We start from the raw sequence: 22,555 nt of genomic DNA on the forward strand, positions 1-22,555 counted from the left end.
TTTTGTATTTTTAGTAGAGACGGGGTTTCACCGTGTTAGCCAGGATGGTCTCGATCTCCTGACCTCGTGATCTGCCCGTCTCGGCCTCCCAAAGTGCTGGAATTACAGGCTTGAGCCACCGCGCCTGGCCAATTTTTTGTATCTTTAGTAGAGACGGGGTTTCACCATGTTGGTCAGGCTGGTCTCGAACACCTGACCTCAGGTGATCCACTTGCCTTGGCCTCCCAAAGTGCTGGGATTACAGGCATGAGCCACCGCGCCCGGCCTTTTGAATTTTATAATTTGTTCATATTAATTAAATTTTAAGGCATTTTAAAATTTAACAATGAAAATAGTTAAATCTTTTAAAGTTATTTATGTAGTTTTTGAGACAGAGTTTCACTCTGTCACCCAGGCTGGAGTGCAGTGGCGTGATCACAGCTCACTGTAGCTTCGACCTCCTGGCTCAAGCAGTCCTCCTGCCTTAGCCTCCTGAGTGGCTGGGACTACGGGTGCACACCACCATGCCCGGCTAATTTTTTTGATTTTTAGTAGAGACAAGGTCTGCCATGTTGCCCAGGCTGGTCCCAAACTCCTGGACTCAAGGGATATTCCCACTTTGGCCTCCCAAAGTGTTGGGATTACAGGCGTGAGCCACTGAGCCCAGCACTATTTTTTAAGTTGAGGTTAAAATATAAAATTTACCATCTTTATTTTTTATTTTCTATTTTATTTTTTTGAGACAGAGTCTTGCTCTGTCACCCCCCAGGCTGGAGTGCAGTGGCACCATCTCGGCTCACTGCAACCTCCGCCTCTCGAGTTCAAGCAATTCTCCTGCCTCAGTCTTCCAAGTAGCTGGGATTACAGGCATCTGCCACAACGCCTGGCTAATTTTTGTATTTTTAGTAGAGATGGGGTTTTGCCATGTTGGCCAGGCTGGTCTCAAACTCGTGACCTCAGGTGATCCCCCCACCTCGGCCTCCCAAAGTGCTGGGATTACAGGTGTGAGCCACCGCACCTGGCCCATCTTTATCATTTTTAAGTGTATCGATCAGTGGTAAAAACTACATTTATATTACGTTTTCCTCCGTCTCTTCTCTACCCTTCCCTTCTGCCCTTTTTTGGGTTGACATTGCAGATTCTCTATAAACCCATCTACTCCCAGTGTTTCAGTTGCTATTAGTGTGCTGAATACTTACGAAGCTACATTTTCTGGCCTGTTTTTCTGAGTTTCAATCAGTTTTTCCTCTTAGCTACTAGATTTATTTTTCTTTTTTAGAGACAGTCTCGCTCTGTTGCCCAGACTGTAGTGCAGTGGTAAAATCATAGCCTACTGCAACCTTGAACTTGTAGGCTCAAGTGTTCCTTCTGCCTCAGCCTCCTGAGTAACTGGGACTATAGGCACACTGCACCATGCCTGGCTAATTTGTTTTGTTTTGTTTTGTTTTGGAATAGGGTCTCACTCTGTCACCCAGGATGGAGTCCAATGGTACGGTCACAGCTCACTGTATCCTCCACATCTCAGGCTCAAGCATCCTCCCATCTCAGCCTCTCAAGTAGCTGGGACCACAGGCACATGCCACCATGCCTGGCTAATTTTTGTATTTTACTGTAGAGACGGGATCTCACCATGTTGCCTGGGCTGGTCTGGAACTTCTGGGCTCAGGTGGTCCATCTACCTCTGTCTTCCAAAGTGCTGGGATTACAGGCTTGAGCCACCATGCCTGGCTTAATTTGTAAAGTTTTTTGTAGAGACAGGGGTCTCACTCTGTTGCCCAGGCTGGTCTCAAACTCTGGGCTCACGTGATCCTTCTGCTATGGCCTTCCAAAGCCCTAGGATTACAGGTGTGAACAACTGTGCCCTGCCCAATACCTTCATTTGGATGTGCCATAGGCTCTTCAAATTCAACACATTGAAAATGGCCCATTCTTTTCTTCCTATATTCTCTTTTTATTTTGAGACAGAGCCTTACTCTGTTGTTCAGGCTGGAGTGTAGCAGCATGATCATGGCTAACTACAGCCTTGACCTTCTGGGCTCAGGCAATCCTCTCACCTGTCTCCTGAGTAGTTGGGACAACAGGCATGTGCCACCACACCTGTCTAACTTTTGTGTTCTTGGTAGAGATGGAGTCTCTGCTGTGTTGCCTGGGCTGGTCTTGAACTCCTAGGCTCAAGTGATCCTCCTGCCTTGGCCTCTCAAAGTGTTGGGATTACAGGCATGAGCCACTGTACCCAGTCTGTGTTCTCTTTTTCAGTGACTAGTACACCATGCTTACCTATCCAAGCTAGAAAACTGAATTTATTCAAGTCTTGTCAGGTTTATCTTCTTCTTAACTCATAGTCTTTTCATTTCTACTCCTGTTGCCATAGGTTGGAGCCATCTGATTGCTGGACAAAGACTTTTAAATGGAGTTTATTGCCTTTAGCCTGTCATTCCCCCAGTGCGTCCTTTAGTAGGTGCATAGATGGAAGGATTTACAGTTACTCAACAAATACTTATTGAGCCACATATCTTGTCCTGAGAGTTTGTGATACAAATTTGAATGGATCATTGGGGAAGCAGGGAGCCAATCAACATATAATTATACATTTTTTTTTTTTTTTTAATTTTGAGACAGTCTCACTCTGTTGCCAGGCTGGAGTGCAGTGGTGCAATCTCGGCTCACTGCAACTTCTGCCTCCTGGGTTCAAGTGATTCTTCTGCCTCAGCCTCCTGAGTAACTGGGACGCCACCACGCCCGGCTAATTTTTGTATTTTTAGTAGAGACGGGGTTTCATCATGTTGGCCAGGATGGTCTCAATCTCTTGACCTCGTGATCCACCTGCCTCCGCCTCCCAAAGTGCTGGGATTACAGGCTGAGCCACCGCGCCCGGCCCAACATATAATTATACAACTTTAAATGAGTTGATATCTGTAAGGTGCATGAACCATGCTTGGCACATATAAATGCTTGTTAAAATATGGAAAGTATAGAGATAACCACAGGGTGGCATAGGAGCCAAGGGTGTTATGGGGAAGGAGGGATAACTGAGTGAAATAATTGTTTCATGATTAATTAGGACAGAGCCAGGGAGAAAACAGGTAGCCAAGTCCTTGTGATTTGTTTCTGTTTCCTGAAGATGTTTGATACTGTCAGACTCATGTGCTGAGTTCCTATTCTGATTTTGGCACTGAGTCTCTGTGGAGTAGTAACAAGCTGCCTGGTGGGTCTGGGCTTGCTTCGGGCTTTGATTTCTTCACCAAATCTTAAAATTGAGGGGGCAGTCAGATTGGAGGATCTCCCAAATCCTTCAATTTATAAAAGTGTTTGGTCCTAGGATAAGATGATCAATGGAATATTGGGGGCTGGGTCTTCAAAAGGAGACAAGACTTTTAATGGATTCCAGGGAGTAAATTTGAAATGTTGGGAAATAATTCTGCCTTTTAAAAATTTGGTACACTCCTGTTTTCCTGCAGTTCTTACTTGTTACATGCACAACAAAATCCATTCAGCCAAGATGTCTCCTTTATCGATAGTTACAGCCCTGGTGGATAAGATTGGTAAGTGATATCATTTTCTATGCATACTTAGAATTCTTAGTAATTGCAAGATATTATTGAGATTACAGGAAGTCCTCTCCTTTTATGGGAATTTTTTTTTTTTTCTTTTTGAGACGGAGTTTTGTTCTTGTCACCCAGGCTGGAGTGCAATGGCACGATCTCGGCTTACTGCAACCTTCTCCTCCCAGGTTCAAGCAATCCTCCTGCCTCAGCCTCCCGAGTAGCTGGGATTACAGGCGTGTGCCACCTCGCCCAGCTGATTTTTGTATTTTTAGTAGAGACGGGATTACACCATGTCGGACAGGCTGGTCTCAAACTCCTGACCTCAGGTGATCCACCTGCCTTGGCCTCCCAAAGTGCTGGGGTTACAGGCATGAGCCACCGCACCCGGCCCTTTATGGGGAATTTTAATGTACATATGCATATGAAAATGTCTAGAATGCTATATACCAAGATATTTATTATAATTAAGTGGATTTTGCATGATTCCAGTTTTATTTTTTATATTCTTTGCTTTTTCTATGTTTTTCAAAAACACATGTAGATTTCTTCGGCGTGTCAAAAAAGTTATTTTAGTTTTGAAGACAAAAAAGAAATGTAGTGGAATTAGCCATAATTTCTAATTGTGCATATTTACAGAACAGAACATTTTTGGTATGATTTGGACCCCGATTAACTTCTGTTTTGCAGATATGTGTAAGAAGAGCTTGAGCCCAGAACAGGACATTAAGTTCAGTGGCCATGTTAGCTGGGTCGGGAAGACATCCATGGAAGTGAAGATGCAAATGTTCCAGGTAAATATGCGCCTGAAGATTGTCCACTGTTTACATAAAACCAGCTAGTCTCCATGCAGGAAAAGCTTATTCACCTATGTACAGGTATGTCGCTTACTGCTTCTAGAAAAACAGTTGAAAGCTCATGTCATACGGATGGTGGGTTATTAATATCCTCCTTGTGGACAAAGCTTGAAGTACTATTTGGTGTTTATGTTTAGTATTTATTACTTTCTAATCATATACAGCTCCACGTTAAGGTGTTTATTTCTGGTTCTGCCCAGGATTATTTCACAGAAGTCTGTGTTACGGTAGGAGTGAATGGAATTGATTACTGTATTCATTTCCCAGGATTGCTGTACAGTTGGCCCTCTGTGTCTGTAGGTTTCACGTCCACAGGTTCAACCAACCATGGATTGAAAATGTTTGGAAAAAAACAATGAAAAATAATATAAATAAAACACAATACAGTATAACAACTGTTTTTTTAAAAAAATAGAGATGGGGCTGGGTGCAGTGGCTCACGCCTGTAATCCCACCACTTTGGGAGGCTGAGGTGGGCAGATCACTTGAGGCCAGGAGTTTGAGACCAGCCTGGCCAACATGGTGAAACCCTGTCTCTATTTAAAAAATACAAAAATCAGCCAGGCATGTTGGTGCACGCCTGTAATCCCAGCTACTTAGGAGGCTGAGGGACGAGAACCGCTTGAACCCAGGAGGTGGAGGTTGTAGTGAGCCGAGATTACGCCACTGCACTCCAGCCTGGGTGACAGAGTGAGACTCATCTCAAAAAAAGAAAAAAAATTAAAAATAGAGAAATAGAGATGGAGTTTCGCCATGTTGCCCAGGCTGGTCTTGAACTTCCGGTCTCATGTGATCCTCCCACCTTAGCCTCCCAAAGTGCTGGGATTACAGGCATGAGCCACCATGGCTGGCCTTCAAACAGCTATCTATATGGCATTTATATTGTATTAGGTATTGTAAGTAATCCAGAGATGATTTAAAGTATACAGGAGGAGGTGCATAGGTTTTATGTAAATACGACACCATCTTATATAGGGGAGTTGAGCATCTGTGGATTTTGATATTGGCGGGTGGTGGTGGGGAGTTCTGGAACCAATCCTGTGTGGATTCTAAGGGGCAGTGGTACCACAAAGTACCATAAACTGGTGGCATAAAACCAGAAAATTTATTGACTCACAGTTTGGAGGCTACTAATCCAAAATCAGGGTGTCAGCAGAGTCATGCTCCCTCTAAAACCTGTAAGAGAGAAACCTTCCTTGTCTGTTTCTTGCTTCTGGTGGTTTGCTGGCAATCCCTGGTGTTCCTTGACTTCCAGCTGTAGCACTTCATTCAGTCTCTGCCTCCGCCATCACATGGTGTTCTCTCGTGTGTCTGTCTCTCTGGTGTCTCTTGTCAGGATGCCGCTAATTATACTGGGCTAAGGGCCCACCCTACTCCAGCATGACCTCATTTTACCTAATTATGTCTGCAACTACCCTATTTCCAAATACAGTCACGTTCACAGTTACGGGGGTTAGGATTTCCACGTGTCTTTTTGGGGGACACAATTGGACCCTTAACAGTCATTTGAGCTATTACAGTAGTTAGGAACAGCTCATCTGATGAGTAAAACTCAGAATAGCTATTACAAACAAATGAAGAAATTTGGCAAGAAAAAGTACCTCAAAGAGGATAACAACACAGAAATAAAATGATTTAGTGTATGTCCAAGATTTCGTTGTGGAAAACTTATTTAAGAATGATTGGCCAGGCACGGTGGCTCATGCCTGTAATCCCAGTACTTTGGGAGGCCGAGGTGGGCGGATCACGAGGTCAGGATATCGAGACCATCCTGGCTAACATAGTGAAACCCAGTCTCTACTAAAAATACAAAAAAGTTAGCTGGGTGTGGTGGCGGGCGCCTGTAGTCCCAGCTACTTGGGAGACTGAAGCAGGAGGATGGCGTGAACCTGGGAGGCAGAGCTTGCAGTGAGCCGAGATCGCGCCACTGCACTCCAGTCTGGGCAACAGAGCGAGACTCCATTTCAAAAAAAAAAAATAAAAATTCTTGGTTAATTCCTAGTCTGCTCAGTGCCGTGCCATGCACAGCAGATTCCTGGCACAGGACCTGCCTTTTAGGGAATCTTGACAATTTGAATCTTGGACAAATAGTTTGAAAAACTGATATAGGAATTATTGAGAGCGAACCAGTGGAAATCAGTGTCAGACAAGTAAACACTTTTGTTTTAAATTTGCATTCTTCACTGGCTGTTTGACTAATCACTTACAACTCGAGTGATCTTTTTTATTGCAGAGAAGTGATGTGGGGATAAGCACTCTACCTCTGGTTTGCATAGATTTAAGTTCTAATCCCAGCGCTGCTGCCTCCTAGTCATGTGGCTGTGGGGAAACCACCTCTCTGAGCCTCTGTGTTCTCCAATGTAACATGAAACTAGTAACAGAGCACCACCTTACGTGGTTGTGGAAAGGGAAATTGGAAAAAACCCATTCATGTGAAGTACTTGCTACAGTGCCGATTACACAGTAACCACTGTTGGAAATTTTTTTTTTTTTTTGAGACAGGGTCTCGTTCTGTCACGCAGGCTGGAGTGCAGTGGCATGATCTCGGCTCACTGCAGCCTCTGCCTCCCGGGTTCAAGCAATTCTTCTGTCTCAGCCTCCCTAGTAGCTGGGATTGCAAGTGCACACCACCATGCCTGGCTAGTTTTTGTATTTTTTATAGAGACAGGGTTTCACCATGTTGGCCAGGCTGGTCTCGAACTCCTGACCTCAAGTGATCTGCCCGCCTCGGCCTCCCAAAGTGCTGGGATTACAGGCGTGGGCCACCGCCCCCAGCCTGGCAATAATATTAATTTATTATAAATACTGTTGAGGTGGCCTCAAATTTCTATTTTGGGCTTGACCTTCATACCCACTTTTCTGAGTGCTCCTTAATTTCTTCACCTAGACGTGCTGTTGCTACCTCAAGTTCCAATAAACAGTACGTTCCAAAATGAACGGCTCCAGTTCTCATCCTGCTCCAGTCTCCCCTTTGCCAGCCTCCTGTTTCCTCCAGCTCCAGACCTTTGTGACAGCTTTAATTTTTCCCTTTCCCATGCAGCCTTTTGCCAGGTCTTGCAAATTCATCACCCACAGCAACTCACCAGAATTCTTTCTCCCCACATCCTTTTGGCCCTGTGTTTTATTCAGGTCCTCACTGCCTCTTATGTGAGTGCCTTAACGGTCTTTTAATTAACCTGACTTTCTCTAGCCTGGCCTCTCCCTGTTAATTTCATGCATTTTTACCGCGTAAGTCTTCCAAAGCTGATCTTGAATCAGGTCACTTCCCTTCTCAGAAACCTTCAGTGACCATTCATTATCTGTGGATTAAAGTCTAAACCCCTTTGACTGGCCCAGGCACAGCGGCTTACGGCTCCAATCCCAGGACTTTGGGAGGCCGAGGCAGGTGGATCTCTTGAGCTCAGGAGTTCAAGACCAGCCTGAGCAACATGGTGAAATCCTATCTCTACAAAAAGTACAAAAAATTGGCTGGGCATGGTGGCTCATGCCTGTAATTCCAACACTTTGGGAGTCCAAGGCAGGCGAATCATGAGGTCAGGAGTTTGAGACCAGCCTGGCCAATATGGTGAAACCCCATCTCTATTAAAAATACAAAAATTAGCTGGGGGTGGTGGCACGTGCCTGTAGTCTCAGCTACTAGGGAGGCTGAGGCAGAAGAATCACTTGAACCAGGGAGGCGGAGGTTTCAGTGAGCCGAGATCGTGCCACTGCATTCCAGCCTCGGCGACAGAGCGAGACTCCATCTCAAAAAAAAAAAAAAAAGTACAAAAAATTAGCCGGTGTGGTGGCATGCACCTGTGATCCCAGCCACTTGGGAGGCTAAGGTGGGAGGATCACTTGAGGCTGGGAGTTGGAGGTTGCAGTGAGCTGAGATTGTGCCACTGTACTCCAACCTGGGTGACAGAGTGAGACCCCATCTCAAACAAAAAACAAAACTCCTTTGATTAATTAGGACCCAAGGGGCTTCATAAACTAGCCCCAGCCTATGTTTCCAACTATATTCCCTTTGACTTATCTTTTATATACCTTCTTAATGCTCACCACTGGCCTTCAAGCATCGTAAGAATAGGGAGTTATTCATCTTTGCGTTCTAGTGCTTGGCACTAGTGAGTGTTCATGATAGTAAACCATAATTTACATATAGGTTGAACATTGCAACTCTGAAATCTGAAATGCTCCAAAATCTGACTTTTTGAGCACTGACATGATGCCCAAAGGAAATGCTCGTTGGGTTTGGAATGTTCAACCTGTGAGTATTGAATGCAAACATTCCAAATCCAAAACTCCAAAATAGTCTGAAATACAGAACGCTTCTGGCCCCAAGCATTTGGGATAAGGGATATTCAGCTGGGAGTGAGTGAATGAGGATCATTGCTGGTGCTTTTTCCTTTGCCTGAAATTCTCGTGCTCTGGCTTTGTATCCACATTCTCCCTGTGCTCCAGGATAACTTCATGCTCAATCCCTTTCCTTATTCTCCCATCATGTAACACCTGTTCCTTCCCCAGGCCTCCTTCCTTAATACCATCTCTCTGACTCACTCTCCTGGCACCTGCTAGTCTCCTACAGAGCTGTGCATGAACATTCTTTTCTCTTCCACTGTGGACTCTACTCCTCAACGATAGGACCTGGGTTTGAGTCACCTAGCTCACTTCCTGACATCCATTCATTTCACATTCATTTAGCAATCATTTATTGAGTGCCTGTCGTGTGCTAGACATACAGCAGTGAGCAAAACAGATAAAGTTCCATTCTCTTGGAGTTGATATTCTAGTAGTGCCTAGAACCTGCCTCCTTCATTCATTGGCAAATGCTGATCAGGTATCTGCTATCTGCCAGTCTTTGTGCTAAATACTAGGGGTATAACTGGAGGAAAATGGTCTTTGTCCTCCAGGAGCTCACGGTGCAGTAGGGAGACAGCCACATAAACAAATGATTATCATGTAGTATATTGTTATGTATTATTTTTCAACAGGGACACTGTTGGCATTTCTGGTGGAAGCATTCATTGTTCTGTAGGCCTGTCCCCTGCGTTATGAGGGATTTAGCTCCCTGGTTACCCCTCTCCACAGTAATGCCCCCCCAAGTTATGTGACAACCAAAACCACTCTGTATTTTTCAAATGCCCCGCTATTAGAGTGATATCTACTTCTCTTACATTGAGAACCACTGTCAAGAGAGGACTCTTTCTATTAAGGGGGCTGAATGAAGGAGGGAAAGAAAATCTGGGGAATAGGGATGGGGGAGGGGAGGAGTGTCATGAAGAATGAGGCTGCTAAGGAAGGCATCAGGTAAAGATATAGACAGGAGGCAGTCAATAGCCTGCTCTATGCCAGGACCTCTCGGTTGTTAGTTAGCTATGGCTAGAGAACAAGGTGCAGGTATGAGCACAGTATTTGGTGAACAACTGGAGAAGAATCCTAGGCTCTGTTGTGGAGGGCTTTATATGCCACGCTAACAGGATTAGCCCAGGTGCTGGTGGAAGAAAAGAGGAACTATTGAAAGGTTTGAACAGGGCAAAGCAAAAAGAAAATGGGGAAAACGGTCCCAAAAATGAAGGGGAAGGTGATAAGGGCCTGAGTAGGTAGTAGTGATGAGGCTTGTATCATTTGTTGAGGAGGGAACCGAATATACTCTCAGGTTATAAATAGCTTCTGTCATTACTTTATGGTATGACTTTCCTGGAAGTACAGACTTCTAGGGGATAAAGAAACATCTTAAGGCCCAGGCATGGTGGCTCATACCTGTAATCCCAGCATTTTGGGAGGCTGAGGCTGGCAGATTGCTTGAGTGCAGGAGGTCAAGACCAGCCTGGGTAACATGGCAAAACCCCATCTCTACAAAAATTAGCTGGGTGTGGTGGTGCACGCCTGTGGTGTCAGCTACTCAGGAGGCTGAAGCGGGAGGATTACTTGAGCCCATGAGGTCGAGACTGCAGTGAGACATGATCGCGCCACTGTACTCCAACCTGGGTGACAGAGTGAGACCCTCTTCCTGGGGATGGGGTGGGGGCGGGGAAGAAACATCTTAAAACCTCAGAGGCCTGTGCATTGTAAATACAGGTTGAGTATTCCTTATCTGAAATGCCTGGGACCAGAAGTGTTTCTGATTTCAGAATATTTGTATTTACTGGTCGAGCATTGCTAATCCCAGAGTTCAAAATCTTGAAATGCTCCTCCAATGAGCATTTCCTTTGAGTGTCATGTCAGTGCTTGAAAAGTTTTGGATTTTGGAGTATTTTTTATTTTTGGATTAGAGATACTCTACCTGCATTTAACTTAACCCACATAATCATCTTTGATTTTACCTCTTTTTGGGAGCTCCTGTGCCCAGCTACGGAGGCATAAACATGTGCTAGTGGTTGGCACACTGCAGTTCCCTGGAACATACTAGTGTTTGTGAGCATGATGGGAGGTCCGCTTGGGTAGGTGTGCCATCAGGAGGACAGGTACGCCCTGCAAGAAGCTCAGATTCTGAGGGAAGCAGGCAAATTAAACGCTTATGATACCCTCTATGACCCTTGCCTTTGGGTCCCAGTCTTGCACAGTTCCAAACTCCATGCCAGCAGCCCATCTCACGCAGTGTACTGTTTGCATTTTGTTTGTTTTGTTTTGGAGATGGGATGTTTTCTGTCACCCGGGCTACAATGCAGGGGCGTGATCATAGCTCAGTGCATCCTCGAACTCCTGGGCTCAAGGGATCCTCCTGCCTCAGCTTCCCAACTAGCTGGTACTACAGGCATGCACCACCATGCCTGGCTAATTTTTAATTTTTATTTTTAGTTAGAGACCAGGTCTCGCTATGTTGCCTAGGTTGGTCTTGCACTCCTGGTCTCAGGCGATCTTCCCATCTAGGCCTCTCAAAATGCTGGGATTATAGGTGTGAGGTACCATGCCCAGACCCCTGTTTGAGCTTTGAGGTTCTTTTCTCCTCTGCTAGGCCACAGGCTCCTATGTCATCCTGCCATTCCCAGAGCCTAGTGCTGTGCCTGGCTCAGGGTAGGCCCTTAGCAGATGATGGTTAATGAGCGTGCTTCTCCTCTTTTTCCAGTTTCAGGCTTTCTCTCTCCCTCTCTTTTCTTTTCTTTTCCTTTTTTTTTTTTTTTTTTTTGAGACGGAGGCCTGCAATCTCGGCTCACTGCAACCTTGGTCTCCTGGGTTCAAGCCGTTCTCATGCCTCAGTCTCCTGAGTAGCTGGGATTAGAGGCATGTGCCACCACACACTGCTAATTTCTGTATTATTTAGTAGAGACGGGGTTTTGCCATATTGACCAGGCTGGTCTCAAACTCCTGGCCTCAAGGGATCTCCCACCTTGGCCTCCCAAAGTGCTGGAATTATAGGCGTGAGCGACTGCGCCCTGCCCACATACATACTGTCTGTTAGAGTCGTGACAGGTCTTCCTGATCAATCTATTTCTCATATGTACATTTTCTTTCCTTTGTTCTTTAGTTACATGGTGATGAATTTTGTCCTGTTTTGGATGCAACATTTGTAATGGTGGCTCGTGATTCTGAAAATAAAGGGTAATTGCTATTTTTTCATAATTCTTTATTTTGAAGAATTTCAAAGATACATAAACCTAGAGAGAAGATTATAATGAATGTCCATATACCTGTCATTTGGACTTTACAGTTTTAATTGCAATATTTTGGCCATTCTTGTTTCATCTGTTGTTTAAAGAAAATTTATATTTTAAGGCAAATCCCAGACATAATGACATTTCACTCTTAAATACTTTAGGCATCTTTTAAAAAATAAGAATATTCTCAGGCCAGGCGAGGTAGCTCATGCCTGTAATCCCAGCACTTTGGGAGGCCAAGGCTGGTGGATCACTTGAGGTCAGGAGTTTGAGATCAGCCTGGCCAACATGGTGAAACTCCACCTCTACTAAAAACACAAAAATCAGCGGGGCGTGGCGGCACGCGCCTATGATCCCAGCTACTGGGGAGGCTGAGGCACGAGAATCATTTGAATCCGGGAGGTGGAAGTTGCAGTGAGCCGAGATTGCACCATTGCACTCCAGCCTGGGCGACAGAGCGAGACTCTACCTCAAAACAACAACAACAAAAAGAGATGTTGCACAATTCTGTGAATACACTAAAAACCATTAAATTGTACACTTTCAATGGGTGAATTGTGTGGTATGCAAATTATACCTCAATAAAGCTGTTACCAAAAAAAAAAAAAACAAAAAAACAGACTTACAGGCATAAAAATCAAATGTAATATGTGGACCATATTTGGATCCTGATTTGAACAAATCATTCAAAATATATTTGGAGAAAACTGGATATGAATTAATATTAGAATATATTAAGGACTTACTATTTTTGTTAGGCATGACAATAATAATGTAGTTACTTAAGAGAATATTATCCTTTTTTTTTTAGATGGAATTTTGCTCTTGTTGCCCAGGCTGGAGTGCAATGGCGGGATCTCGATTCACTGCAACTTCCGCCTCCCGGGTTTGAGCGATTCTCCTGCCTCAGCCTCCTGAGTAGCTGGGATTACAGGCGTGTGCCACTATGCCTGGCTAATTTTTAGTAGAGATGTGGGTTTCACCATGTTGCCCAGGCTGGTCTTGAACTCCTGACCTCAAGTGATCCACCCACCTCAGCCTCCCAAAGTGTTGAGATTACAGGCGTGAGCCACCGCGCCCAGCTGAATTGTGCAATCTCTTAAATCTTTTTTAATCCAGAACAGGTGTGTCTTCCCCTATTGCTTCTTATTCACTCGTTGAGAGGCTGGATCATTTGTTCTAAATAGTGTCCCACTTTCTGGATTTGTCTTATTGCTTTCTCATGGTGGTTGGTTGGTTTTTTGGTCTTGTTTTTCTCTATCCCTAGTAATTTCTCTAAACTGAAGTTAGATCTAAAGCCTTGTATTAGATTTTGGTTGAGCATATTTGGCGAGAGTACTACATAGGTGATGTTGTATATCTCATATCTCATGTTGCATCATATCAGGAGGTACAAGTTGTCCCACTCACAGTGATGCTAAGATTGGTGTGGGGGTTCAAGCAGTTACAGCCTAATCTCTTTTTTGTGAAGTTCAGTTTTTCCTCTTCTGATCAGCAACAATCTACAGGGGTTTCCTTTGTCATCCTGCAAATAGCTGAGTTTCCCATCAGTCTTTTTCCAGCGCTTTCGACGTCCACTGCTGATCATTGCTTTAATTACTATCATGAGGCGGTTTAGAGTAATTCTCAAATTTTGTCATTCCTTCTACATTTCTTAGCTGGAATTCTGTAAAGAAGAGCTTTCCCTTAACAACTAGGGCAATTGGGTTTGAAATGGAGAGTTAGGATCAATGCTTCATTCTTTTATTTACATGTTTTCAGAATAAGGAGTTGGTTCACTAGCTGGTGATGACATGCCTTTCCCAGTTTTTTAGCTTTTTAGAAAAGTATCATGTTTTTAAATTTCTTTTGTTTTGTTTTGTTTTGTTTTTCTGTGTGTATGTGTTTTTGAGATGGAGTCTCGCTTGGTCACCCATGCTGGAGTGCAGTGGCGCGATCTCGGCTCACTGTAGCCTCTGTCTCCTGGGTTGAAGAGATTCGCCTGCCTCTGCCTCCCGGGTAGCTGGGACTGCAGGCATGCACCACTATGCTTGGCTGATTTGCTTTGTATTTATAGTAGAGACGGGGTTTCACCATGTTGGCCGGGCTGGCCTCAAACTCCTGACCTCAAGTGATCTGCCCACCTAGGCATTCCAAAGTGCTGAGATAACAGGCGTGAGCCATCACGCCCAGCCCCAGTTTTTTTTTTTGAGATGAGGTTTTGCTCTTCTGTCCAGGCTGGAGTGCAGTGTCATAAGCACTGCTCACTGCAGCCTGGGCCTCCTGTGCTCAAGCAATCCTTCTGCTTCAGCCTCCTGAGTAGCTGGGACCACAGGCGCATACCACCATGCCCAGCTAATTTTTTTTCTTTCTTTCTTTTTGAGATGGAGTTTCATTCTTGTTACCCAGGCTGGAGTGCAGTGGCACAATCTTGGCTCACTGCAACCTCCACCTCCCGGTCCAAGCGATTCTTTGGCTTCAGCCTCCTGAGTAGTTGCCAAGCTAATTTTTAAACCTTTTGTAGTGATGGGGTTTTGCCATGTTGGCCAGACTGATCTCAAAATCCTGAGCTCAAGTGATCTTCTCGCCTCGGCCTCCCAAAGTGCTAGGATTACAGGCGTGAGCCACTGTCCTGCCAGAACAGTATCATTATGAATTCATGGTTTTAATATGTTTTATGTATTTCAATAAATCGCAGCCATCGTTTCTCTTGATGCTCCAAGTGTACCATCTTTGGGCAGTGGGAGTTCCTCTAAGCTGGCTCCTTTCCACCTGTCTCTTTGATACCTTCCTGCTCTCTGACACAAGATGTCTTGGGCTCATCTTACATATTTCCTGCCTCAGGCCTGGTGTCATCCATTTCTCCAAGTAGTTCTGGGGTTCCTTTTAGTGGGAACTGGTATTTAGACCTCAAAATCTGGGCACTAGAACAGTACATTGTTACTAGTTTGTTATTGTTTCTAGGCCTTTTCAGTGGACAGAGCTAGGATATATTTTAAACAAACAAAAAGCCTCATGAAGGCTGGGTGTGGTGGCTCATGCCTGTAATCCCGGCACTTTGGGAGGCCGAGGTGGGCAGATCACTTGAGCCCAGGAGTTTGAGACCAGCCTGGGCAACATGGCGAATCCCCATCTGTACTAAAAGTACAAAAAATTAGCCAGGTGTGGTAGCATGTGTCTGTAGTCCCAGACGATGTGGGAGGCTGAGGTGGGAGGATCACTTTAACCCAGGAAGCGGAGGTTGCAGTAAGCCAAGGTTGTACCACTGCACTCCAGCGTGGGCGACAGAGCAAGACCCTGCCTCAAAAAAAAGCCTCATGGTCATTTTCAAGTCAGATTTAACCATATAGATGTCAACTTACTTTACGTCATCTTTTTTCTCTTAAATTGAATTATTGGTTTCTAACAACAGTTACACCCAAACTGAGAAAAACTAATTGTATGGGTAGAGCTGGGGTGGGAGGAATTGCTCTTTGCACAGGACAGAGTTCAGTGGCCTATGGGAAATCTCGTTTGTATTAGAAACTTGATTTAGGAGTCTGCAGTGAAAAATCTTTGCTGCTGCATGGAAAGCTGACTTGGAAAGTCAAATCAAGATAGGAAAATATGTTGGTCACTTAGTGATCTGAAGGAAGAATAACACCCATCTACTCTAGCCCTTCCTGCCAGCCCCAGCTGACCTGCTGTGGCCAGTGACTGGCCTGGGGCTTGTATTCAAGCACTGAGGCCATTGCTGCAAGTTTCACTCCCAGCTGATGCATGTCACTTTTCCAAGCTGTTGTTTCAATTCTTTTGTTTTTTTGTTTTCAAGACAGAGGTTGACTCTTGTTGCCCAGGCTGGAGTGCAATGGTGCAATCTCGGCTCACCGCAACCTCTGCCTCCTGGGTTCAAGTGATTCTCCTGCCTCAGCCTCCCTAGTAGCTGGGATTACAGGCACCCACCACCACACCCAGCTAATTTTTGTATTTTTAGTAGACATGGGGTTTCACTGCGTTGACCAGGCTGGTCTCGAACTCCTGACCTTAGGTGATCCACCTGCCTTGGCCTCCCGAAGTGCTGGGATTACAAGTGTGAGCCACTGCCCCCGGCCTGTTTCAATTATTTTGTTTCCATTGTTGTTTCATCAAATCTTTGGATTCTACCACGGTGAAGTATTATCCCTTTTCCCTTATTTTTTATTTCAAGAAATTTGATGCTTACAGAAAAGTAGAAAGAATAATGCAACAAACAAATGCCTTTCACCTAAATTGTATTACATTTGCGTTATTCTCTTAACCTCTCTCTATAAATACACATATTTACATATTTTTTCCCATGAATCATTGGAAAGTAAGTTTGAGACTGCTTCACCCATTCAGGAGTTCAGCATCTATTTCCTAAGAACCAGGTATTTCTACATAACCTCAATGCCTTTATTATATCTGAGAAATTTAACAGTGATACAATTATTTAATATGTGATCCGTATTCAGATTTCACCAGTTGTCCCTAAAATGTCCTTTATAGCTATCTCCCCGATTCAGGACCCAATCCATCAAGGATTATATATTGCATTTGGTTATCCTGTTTCTTTTGAATAGTCTCTTTGCCATTTGCTGTCTTTCAAAAATTGATATTTTTAAAGAGTCCAAGCCAGTTTTCCTTTCCCTTTTTTTCTTTCTTTTTTTGAGACAGAGTTTCGCTCTTGTTGCCCAGGCTGGAGTGCAGTAGCACGATCTCGGCTCACCACAACCTCCGCCTCCCAGGTTCAAGCAATTCTCCTGTCTCAGCCTCCCGAGTAACTGGGATTATAGGCATGTGCCACCACGCCCGGCTTAATTTTGTGTTTTTAGTAGAAACCAGGTTTCTCCATGTTGGTCAGGCTGGTCTGGAACTCCCAACCTCAGGTGATCCGCCCAGCTTGGCCTCACAAAGTGCTGGGATTACAGACGTGAGCCACCATGCCTGGCCTAAAGCCAGTTTTCTTGTGGAATGTTCTACAACCTATATTTGACTATTTCCTCATGATTAGAATCAGGTTAAACATTTCGCAATTGCCATTATCCTTTTTATAATGTGAAGTTTCTAGTGTGCAATTAAGGCTGTAACCGTAAGGCTTCCCTAATTGTTCCAGCGTTCACGTGTAAGGCAAGCAGTAAGCACTACCCAAAATGAAAAGCAGATTCTTTAAAACTAGTAGGTGATTAGTAAAACTAGTAGGTGATTAGATGAACTAGTAAGTTCATCTTCAAGTTTTATTAGATAATGGCGTATCTTAAATTATATATATATTTTTCTTCTTTTTAGGCCGGCATTTGTAAATCCACTCATCCTTGAAAGCCCAGAGGAAGAGGAGCTCTTTAGACAAGGAGAATGTACATTAATTTGTTTATAATAAAATAAATTTGAAAAGCACATTAATTACACTGAAGAAGAGATTATTTAAGATTTTATATGGGTTCTTCATACCAGTCAAATGTCTTTTGTTTGTTTGTTTGTTTTTTTTTTGAGATAGAGTCTCTCTGTGTCGCTAGGGTGGAGTGCAGTGGTACCATCTCGGCTCACTGCACCCTCTGCCTCCTGGGTTCAAGCGATTCTTCTGCCTCAGCCTCCCGAGTAGCTGGGACTACAGGTGTGTGCCACCACACCCAGCTAATTTTTGTATTTTTAGTAGAGATGGGGTTTCCCCATGTTGGCCAGGATGGTCTCGATCTCCTGACCTTGTGATCTGCCTGCCTTGGCCTCCCAAAGTGTTGGGATTACAAGCGTGAGTCACTGTGCCTGACCCAAATGTCTTATTCATACCAATAATTTATTGAAATTAAAAATATGCTATTCTTTGTTCTTTGGAGTCCTTTGAATGATTTTATTGATCAGACAATATTTACTAAGTGAAGTAATTTGTTATCTCAGTTTTTTTTTTTTTTTTAAAAGATGGGTTTTTGCTCTGTTGCCCAGGCTGGAGTTGGGCTTGGGTCCAGGAGTTTGAGGCTGCAATGAACTATATTGTAGCCTCGACCTCCTGGGCCCAAGCTATCCACCACCTCAGCCTCCCGAGTAGCTAGGACTATAGGCACATGCCACCATGCCTGGCTAATTAAATTTTTTTTTTTTTTGTAGAGACAGGGGTCTCACTATGTTGCCCAGGCTGGTCTTGAACTCCTGGGCTCAAGTGATCCTCCTGCCTCAGCCTCCCAAAGTGTTGGGATTACAGGCATGAGCCACTGCACCTGGCCTGTTTTCTCCGTTTTAATGAAGTGAGAAATGCATCTTGATGGGATAACTGCAGGTCAGAGCTCTGGATCAGGATGATATCAAGTGATCTCACACTGAACCAATATAATTTCCACGTGGAACCAAAGACTCACTGGGAGTTTTATGTGGCCTCTGCAGTTTTCTCTTGGATATGTGTATAATTTTCAGTGAGATTTTGAATGGCACCCCAGGTCAGAACGCCCTGTGCTGTAGTGTGACCCTCCTGATCATTGCTCCTTATTCTCCCATGTTTCAGTGAACAAGGGGAGAAGAATTGCCTTCAGTTCCACGTCGTTACTGAAAATGGCCCCCAGCGCTGAGGAGAGGACCACCATACATGAGATGTTTCTCAGCACACTGGATCCAAAGTAAGGATGGTGAGATTCCACGTTGGAAAAACATTTAAACCTTGGCCTTTTTTTTTTTTTTTTTGAGACACAGTTTCTTTCTTGCTACCCAGGCCGGAGTGCAATGGCATGATCTCAGCTCACCACAACCTCTGCCTCCTGGGTTCAAGCAATTCTCCTGCCTCAGCCTCTGAGTGGCTGGGATTACAGGCATGGACCTCCACGCCTGGCTAATTTTGTATTTTTAGTAGAGATGGGGTTTTTCCACATTGGTCAGGCTGCCTGCCTCGGCCTCCCAAACTGCTGGGATTACAGGCGTGAGCCACCACACCCGATCTTTTTTTTTTTTTTTTTTGAGACGGAGTCTTACCCTGCCGCCCAGGCTGGAATGCAGTGGCATGATCTTGGCTCACTACAACCTCTGCCTCCCGGGTTCAAGCAATTCTCCCATCTCAGCCTCCCAAGTAGGTGGGATTACGGGTGCCTGTCACCACACCCAGCTAATTTTTTTTTTTGTATTTTTAGTAGAGATGGGGGTTTCACCATGTTGGCCAGGCTGGTCTCAAGCTCCTGACCTCAGGTGATCTGCCAGCCTCGGCCTCCCAAAGTGCTGGGATTACAGGCATGAGCCACCGTGCCTGGCCTAAACCTTGGCCTTCTTTAGAGCCACAATTGTCTGAGTGTATTGGGAGTGACTTGCAAATGTTTTTACTTTTCAACAAGAGAACCATGGCATTAACAGGGTTTAATAAATATTCATTTGTATAGGACTATAAGTTTTCGGAGTCGAGTTTTGCCCCCTAATGCGGTGTGGATGGAGAATTCAAAACTGAAGAGTTTGGAAATTTGCCACCCTCAGGTATTATAATTTAGTGAGAAATCTGAATAGGATAGCTTCCATTCATGATATTTGTCCAAGAATTGACACACCTTTAAACTGGCCTTTGTCCTGTGGCATTGTTAATTCCTCTGTTCTGTATACAAAGGTGGCCATAAGTTTGTATTCATTGATATTTATTTATGTCCTGTAGGAGCGGAACATTTTCAATCGGATCTTTGGTGGTTTCCTTATGAGGAAAGCATATGAACTTGGGTGGGCTACTGCCTGTAGCTTCGGGTGAGTTATATGTAAGGCAGTCTTAACTTCTGAGAAGCAATTTATATCACCCCACTGAAATGAAACATTTCAGACCAGTCTGGGTGTGTGTGGGAATATGTTATGTTTTTAAATGAATACCACACTGATACCAGCTGAGTTTGATCTTCATTTTAGAAGGTTGTTTCTGACTTTGTAAGTTCATACATTTGAAAAACCACTGAGAAAATACAGTGATGATATGTAGGAGGGAAAAGATACAGTTATTTTGGCCCTAATCTGCTCACGATGGCATCTCTTACCATTCCTCACTGGTAGGATCTTTTCCCCCTTGTCTAAGTTTATTCTTCATTCATTGTTATTTTGCTTCAGCTAGTTGTTAGGGAAAAAAATTGAGATCATCTGAGTTTTGTAGTATACCCCAAATTCTGTCTTTCCCCCCAATAGTGGTTCTCGACCGTTTGTGGTAGCAGTAGATGACATCATGTTTCAGAAACCTGTTGAGGTTGGCTCATTGCTCTTTCTTTCTTCGCAGGTAGGTGTGTGATGAGAGTTGACATACAACTTTTTTTTTTCATTTGAGCCTAGAAGTTTCTATATCCAAAAGCCACTGTTTTCTCTTATGACTGTCTTTTTCCCCTTCCTAATGCAGTTGACTGACTATAGTGTCTATAATCTGTTAGGTATGCTTTACTCAGAATAATTACATTCAAGTCAGAGTACACAGTGAAGTGGCGTCCCTGCAGGAGAAGGAGCATACAACCACCAATGTCTTTCATTTCACGTTCATGTCAGAAAAAGAAGTGCCATTGGTTTTCCCCAAAACATATGGAGGTAAGTAGTGATTATTGCTTGTCCCTAACAAAGGGAAGAACTTCTAAGGACATTTTTCTCCTTTTGAATTGTAGGAAGTGTATTGATGCCTGTCAGCACAAGAGCATGTCTTTAGGAGATTTTGCTTTTGAGATTTGGCAGCCCTGAAGACCAAAGATGCCTGTGGCCCCCAGGCAGGCAAGCAGCCACTGGTAGTCAAAAACTGATCCAGCCAAAGGAAGGGGACAGGAGTCATGGCCTGCTCCTTTGGGAATGTGGCACACCCCTGGCCCAACAATGCATCTTGTTCTGTCCCAGTGTTCCCAAGTAGTCTTGTGTTTATATGGTGGCTTTCTAAGGTGTTACAAGTTTCTCCAGGGTTCTCTCTTGTGTTTCAGAGTCCATGTTGTACTTAGATGGGCAGCGGCATTTCAACTCCATGAGTGGCCCAGCGACCGTGAGAAAGGACTACCTTTGGAACCCTAGGAACACCACATTTGTTGAAAACTAGCACTCCACCCACAGTGACGTGGTATCTAATGAAGACCTGATCGAGTGTATTGGTTTGAGTGTTGCATCTTATCCTCCATACAGGAGTAGGATGTATTCAGCCTTTAGGATGATCAGAAAAGCAGAAAGAGAGAGTGGCCAGATGGGGCTGAGGGGAGAAAGAATTATTAAACAATAAATACTTCCAAAACAATTTTTAAATTATGAACCTACCATGTTGCCTCCTATCTTCTAAAAAAACAAACAAAAAAAAATTGAGAGACTGGTTGCGGTGGCTCATTCCTATAATCCCAGCACTTTGGGAGGCTGAGGCGGGTGGATCATGAGGGTCAGGAGATCAAGACCATCCTGGCCAACATGGTGAAACCCCATCTCTACTAAAAATACAAAAAATTAGCCGGATATGGTGGCATGTGCCTGTAGCCCCAGCTACTTGGGAGGATGAGGCAGGAGAATTGCTTGAACCCAGGAGGTGGAGGTTGCATTGAGCTGAGATCGCACCACTGCACTCCAGCCTGGGCGACAGAATGAGACTCTGTCTGAAAAATAAATAATTGAGGATACCATTGGATTCATTCTTTTCTTACACATGTTGCAACTGTCAGTATACAAGGTTTCCTGCCAGGGTGTTTGGATGACATTCTTTAAATCTAACCAGTTCCTCTGTGCTGTCTAAATCCCATCAGCCATACATGATTCCTTTGCTTCCCTCTATTTCCCAACTTTTGTTGTCAGAGGGTAGATGAAAAGTTGGGGTGAAGGGATTTAACAAAAGAGACTGCATCTGTAAAGATTTGTGGGAAGATTTGGGTCTGAAACCATACCATGAGGAGGTGTGTAGAGATGATCTAGATAAGGAAAAACACAGGACCATTTGGTCATTCTTTCATTCACCGGACAGCTATTTAGCACATTCTGCTGGTGGCTAGGCAGGATATATCTGATTTAAAAAATAGGAACCACAATAATAATAGCTGCTTACATTTATGGAGCATTGCCATGTGCTAGGTAGGCACCATCCTCAGCACTTGGCAGGTCTGAGCTCCTTTATTTCTTCCAATCAACACTATGAGGCACGTTCTGTAACCCCCTCTTAGGGTTAGGCCATTCAGGAAACTGAAGCACAAGAGAGCTTAAGTAACTTGCTCGAGGTCTGACGTGTAACATGTGGAGGTGCTGGGATTCAAAATCAGGCAATGTGGGTCCAGGGCACTCTTGACCAGTACCTGTACTGCTTTCAAGGAATAGAGCAAGAGAGGTCATACCTAATATCACAGTGTCACCTAGGAAGCCCAAGGGAGGCATTCCCATTAATCTGCCTCCTAGGTGGCAGGGCGTGGTAGCTTATACTTGTAATCCCAGCACTTTGGAGGCCGAGGTGGATGGATCATGAGGTCAGGAGTTCAAGACCAGCCTGGCCAAGATGGTGAAACCCCGTTTCTACTAAAAATACAAAAATTAACCGAGCGTGGTGGTGGGTGCCTGTAATCCCAGCTACTCGGGAGGCTGAGGCAGAGAATTGCTTGAACCCGGGAGGCGGAGCTTGCAGTGAGCCGAGATTGTACCACTGCACTCCAGCCTGGGTGACAGAGCGAGACTCCATCTCAAAAAAAACAAAACC

At 44.4% G+C, this 22,555-nt stretch overlaps 1 protein-coding gene across 2 annotated transcripts in view; it reads left to right on the plus strand.

Annotated features, from left to right (window-relative positions):
• Positions 1-21,146, plus strand: part of ACOT9 (acyl-CoA thioesterase 9) — a 38,397-nt gene extending 17,251 nt beyond the window's left edge. For both annotated transcript variants that reach the window (XM_011988013.1, XM_011988014.1), the window contains 10 exons: positions 3,438-3,521; positions 4,212-4,315; positions 11,826-11,899; positions 17,221-17,288; positions 18,425-18,536; positions 19,284-19,374; positions 19,547-19,632; positions 20,059-20,146; positions 20,295-20,445; positions 20,823-21,146. In XM_011988013.1, the coding sequence (XP_011843403.1) occupies positions 3,438-3,521; positions 4,212-4,315; positions 11,826-11,899; positions 17,221-17,288; positions 18,425-18,536; positions 19,284-19,374; positions 19,547-19,632; positions 20,059-20,146; positions 20,295-20,445; positions 20,823-20,935 (971 nt within the window). In that variant the 3' untranslated portion in view covers positions 20,936-21,146. The remainder of the gene's footprint in view (positions 1-3,437; positions 3,522-4,211; positions 4,316-11,825; positions 11,900-17,220; positions 17,289-18,424; positions 18,537-19,283; positions 19,375-19,546; positions 19,633-20,058; positions 20,147-20,294; positions 20,446-20,822) is intronic.
• Positions 21,147-22,555: the final 1,409 nt, after the last annotated feature.

The sequence above is a fragment of the Mandrillus leucophaeus genome, unplaced genomic scaffold, assembly GCF_000951045.1.
Source record: "Mandrillus leucophaeus isolate KB7577 unplaced genomic scaffold, Mleu.le_1.0 Scaffold321, whole genome shotgun sequence".
Classification (NCBI taxonomy): Eukaryota; Metazoa; Chordata; class Mammalia; order Primates; family Cercopithecidae; genus Mandrillus; species Mandrillus leucophaeus.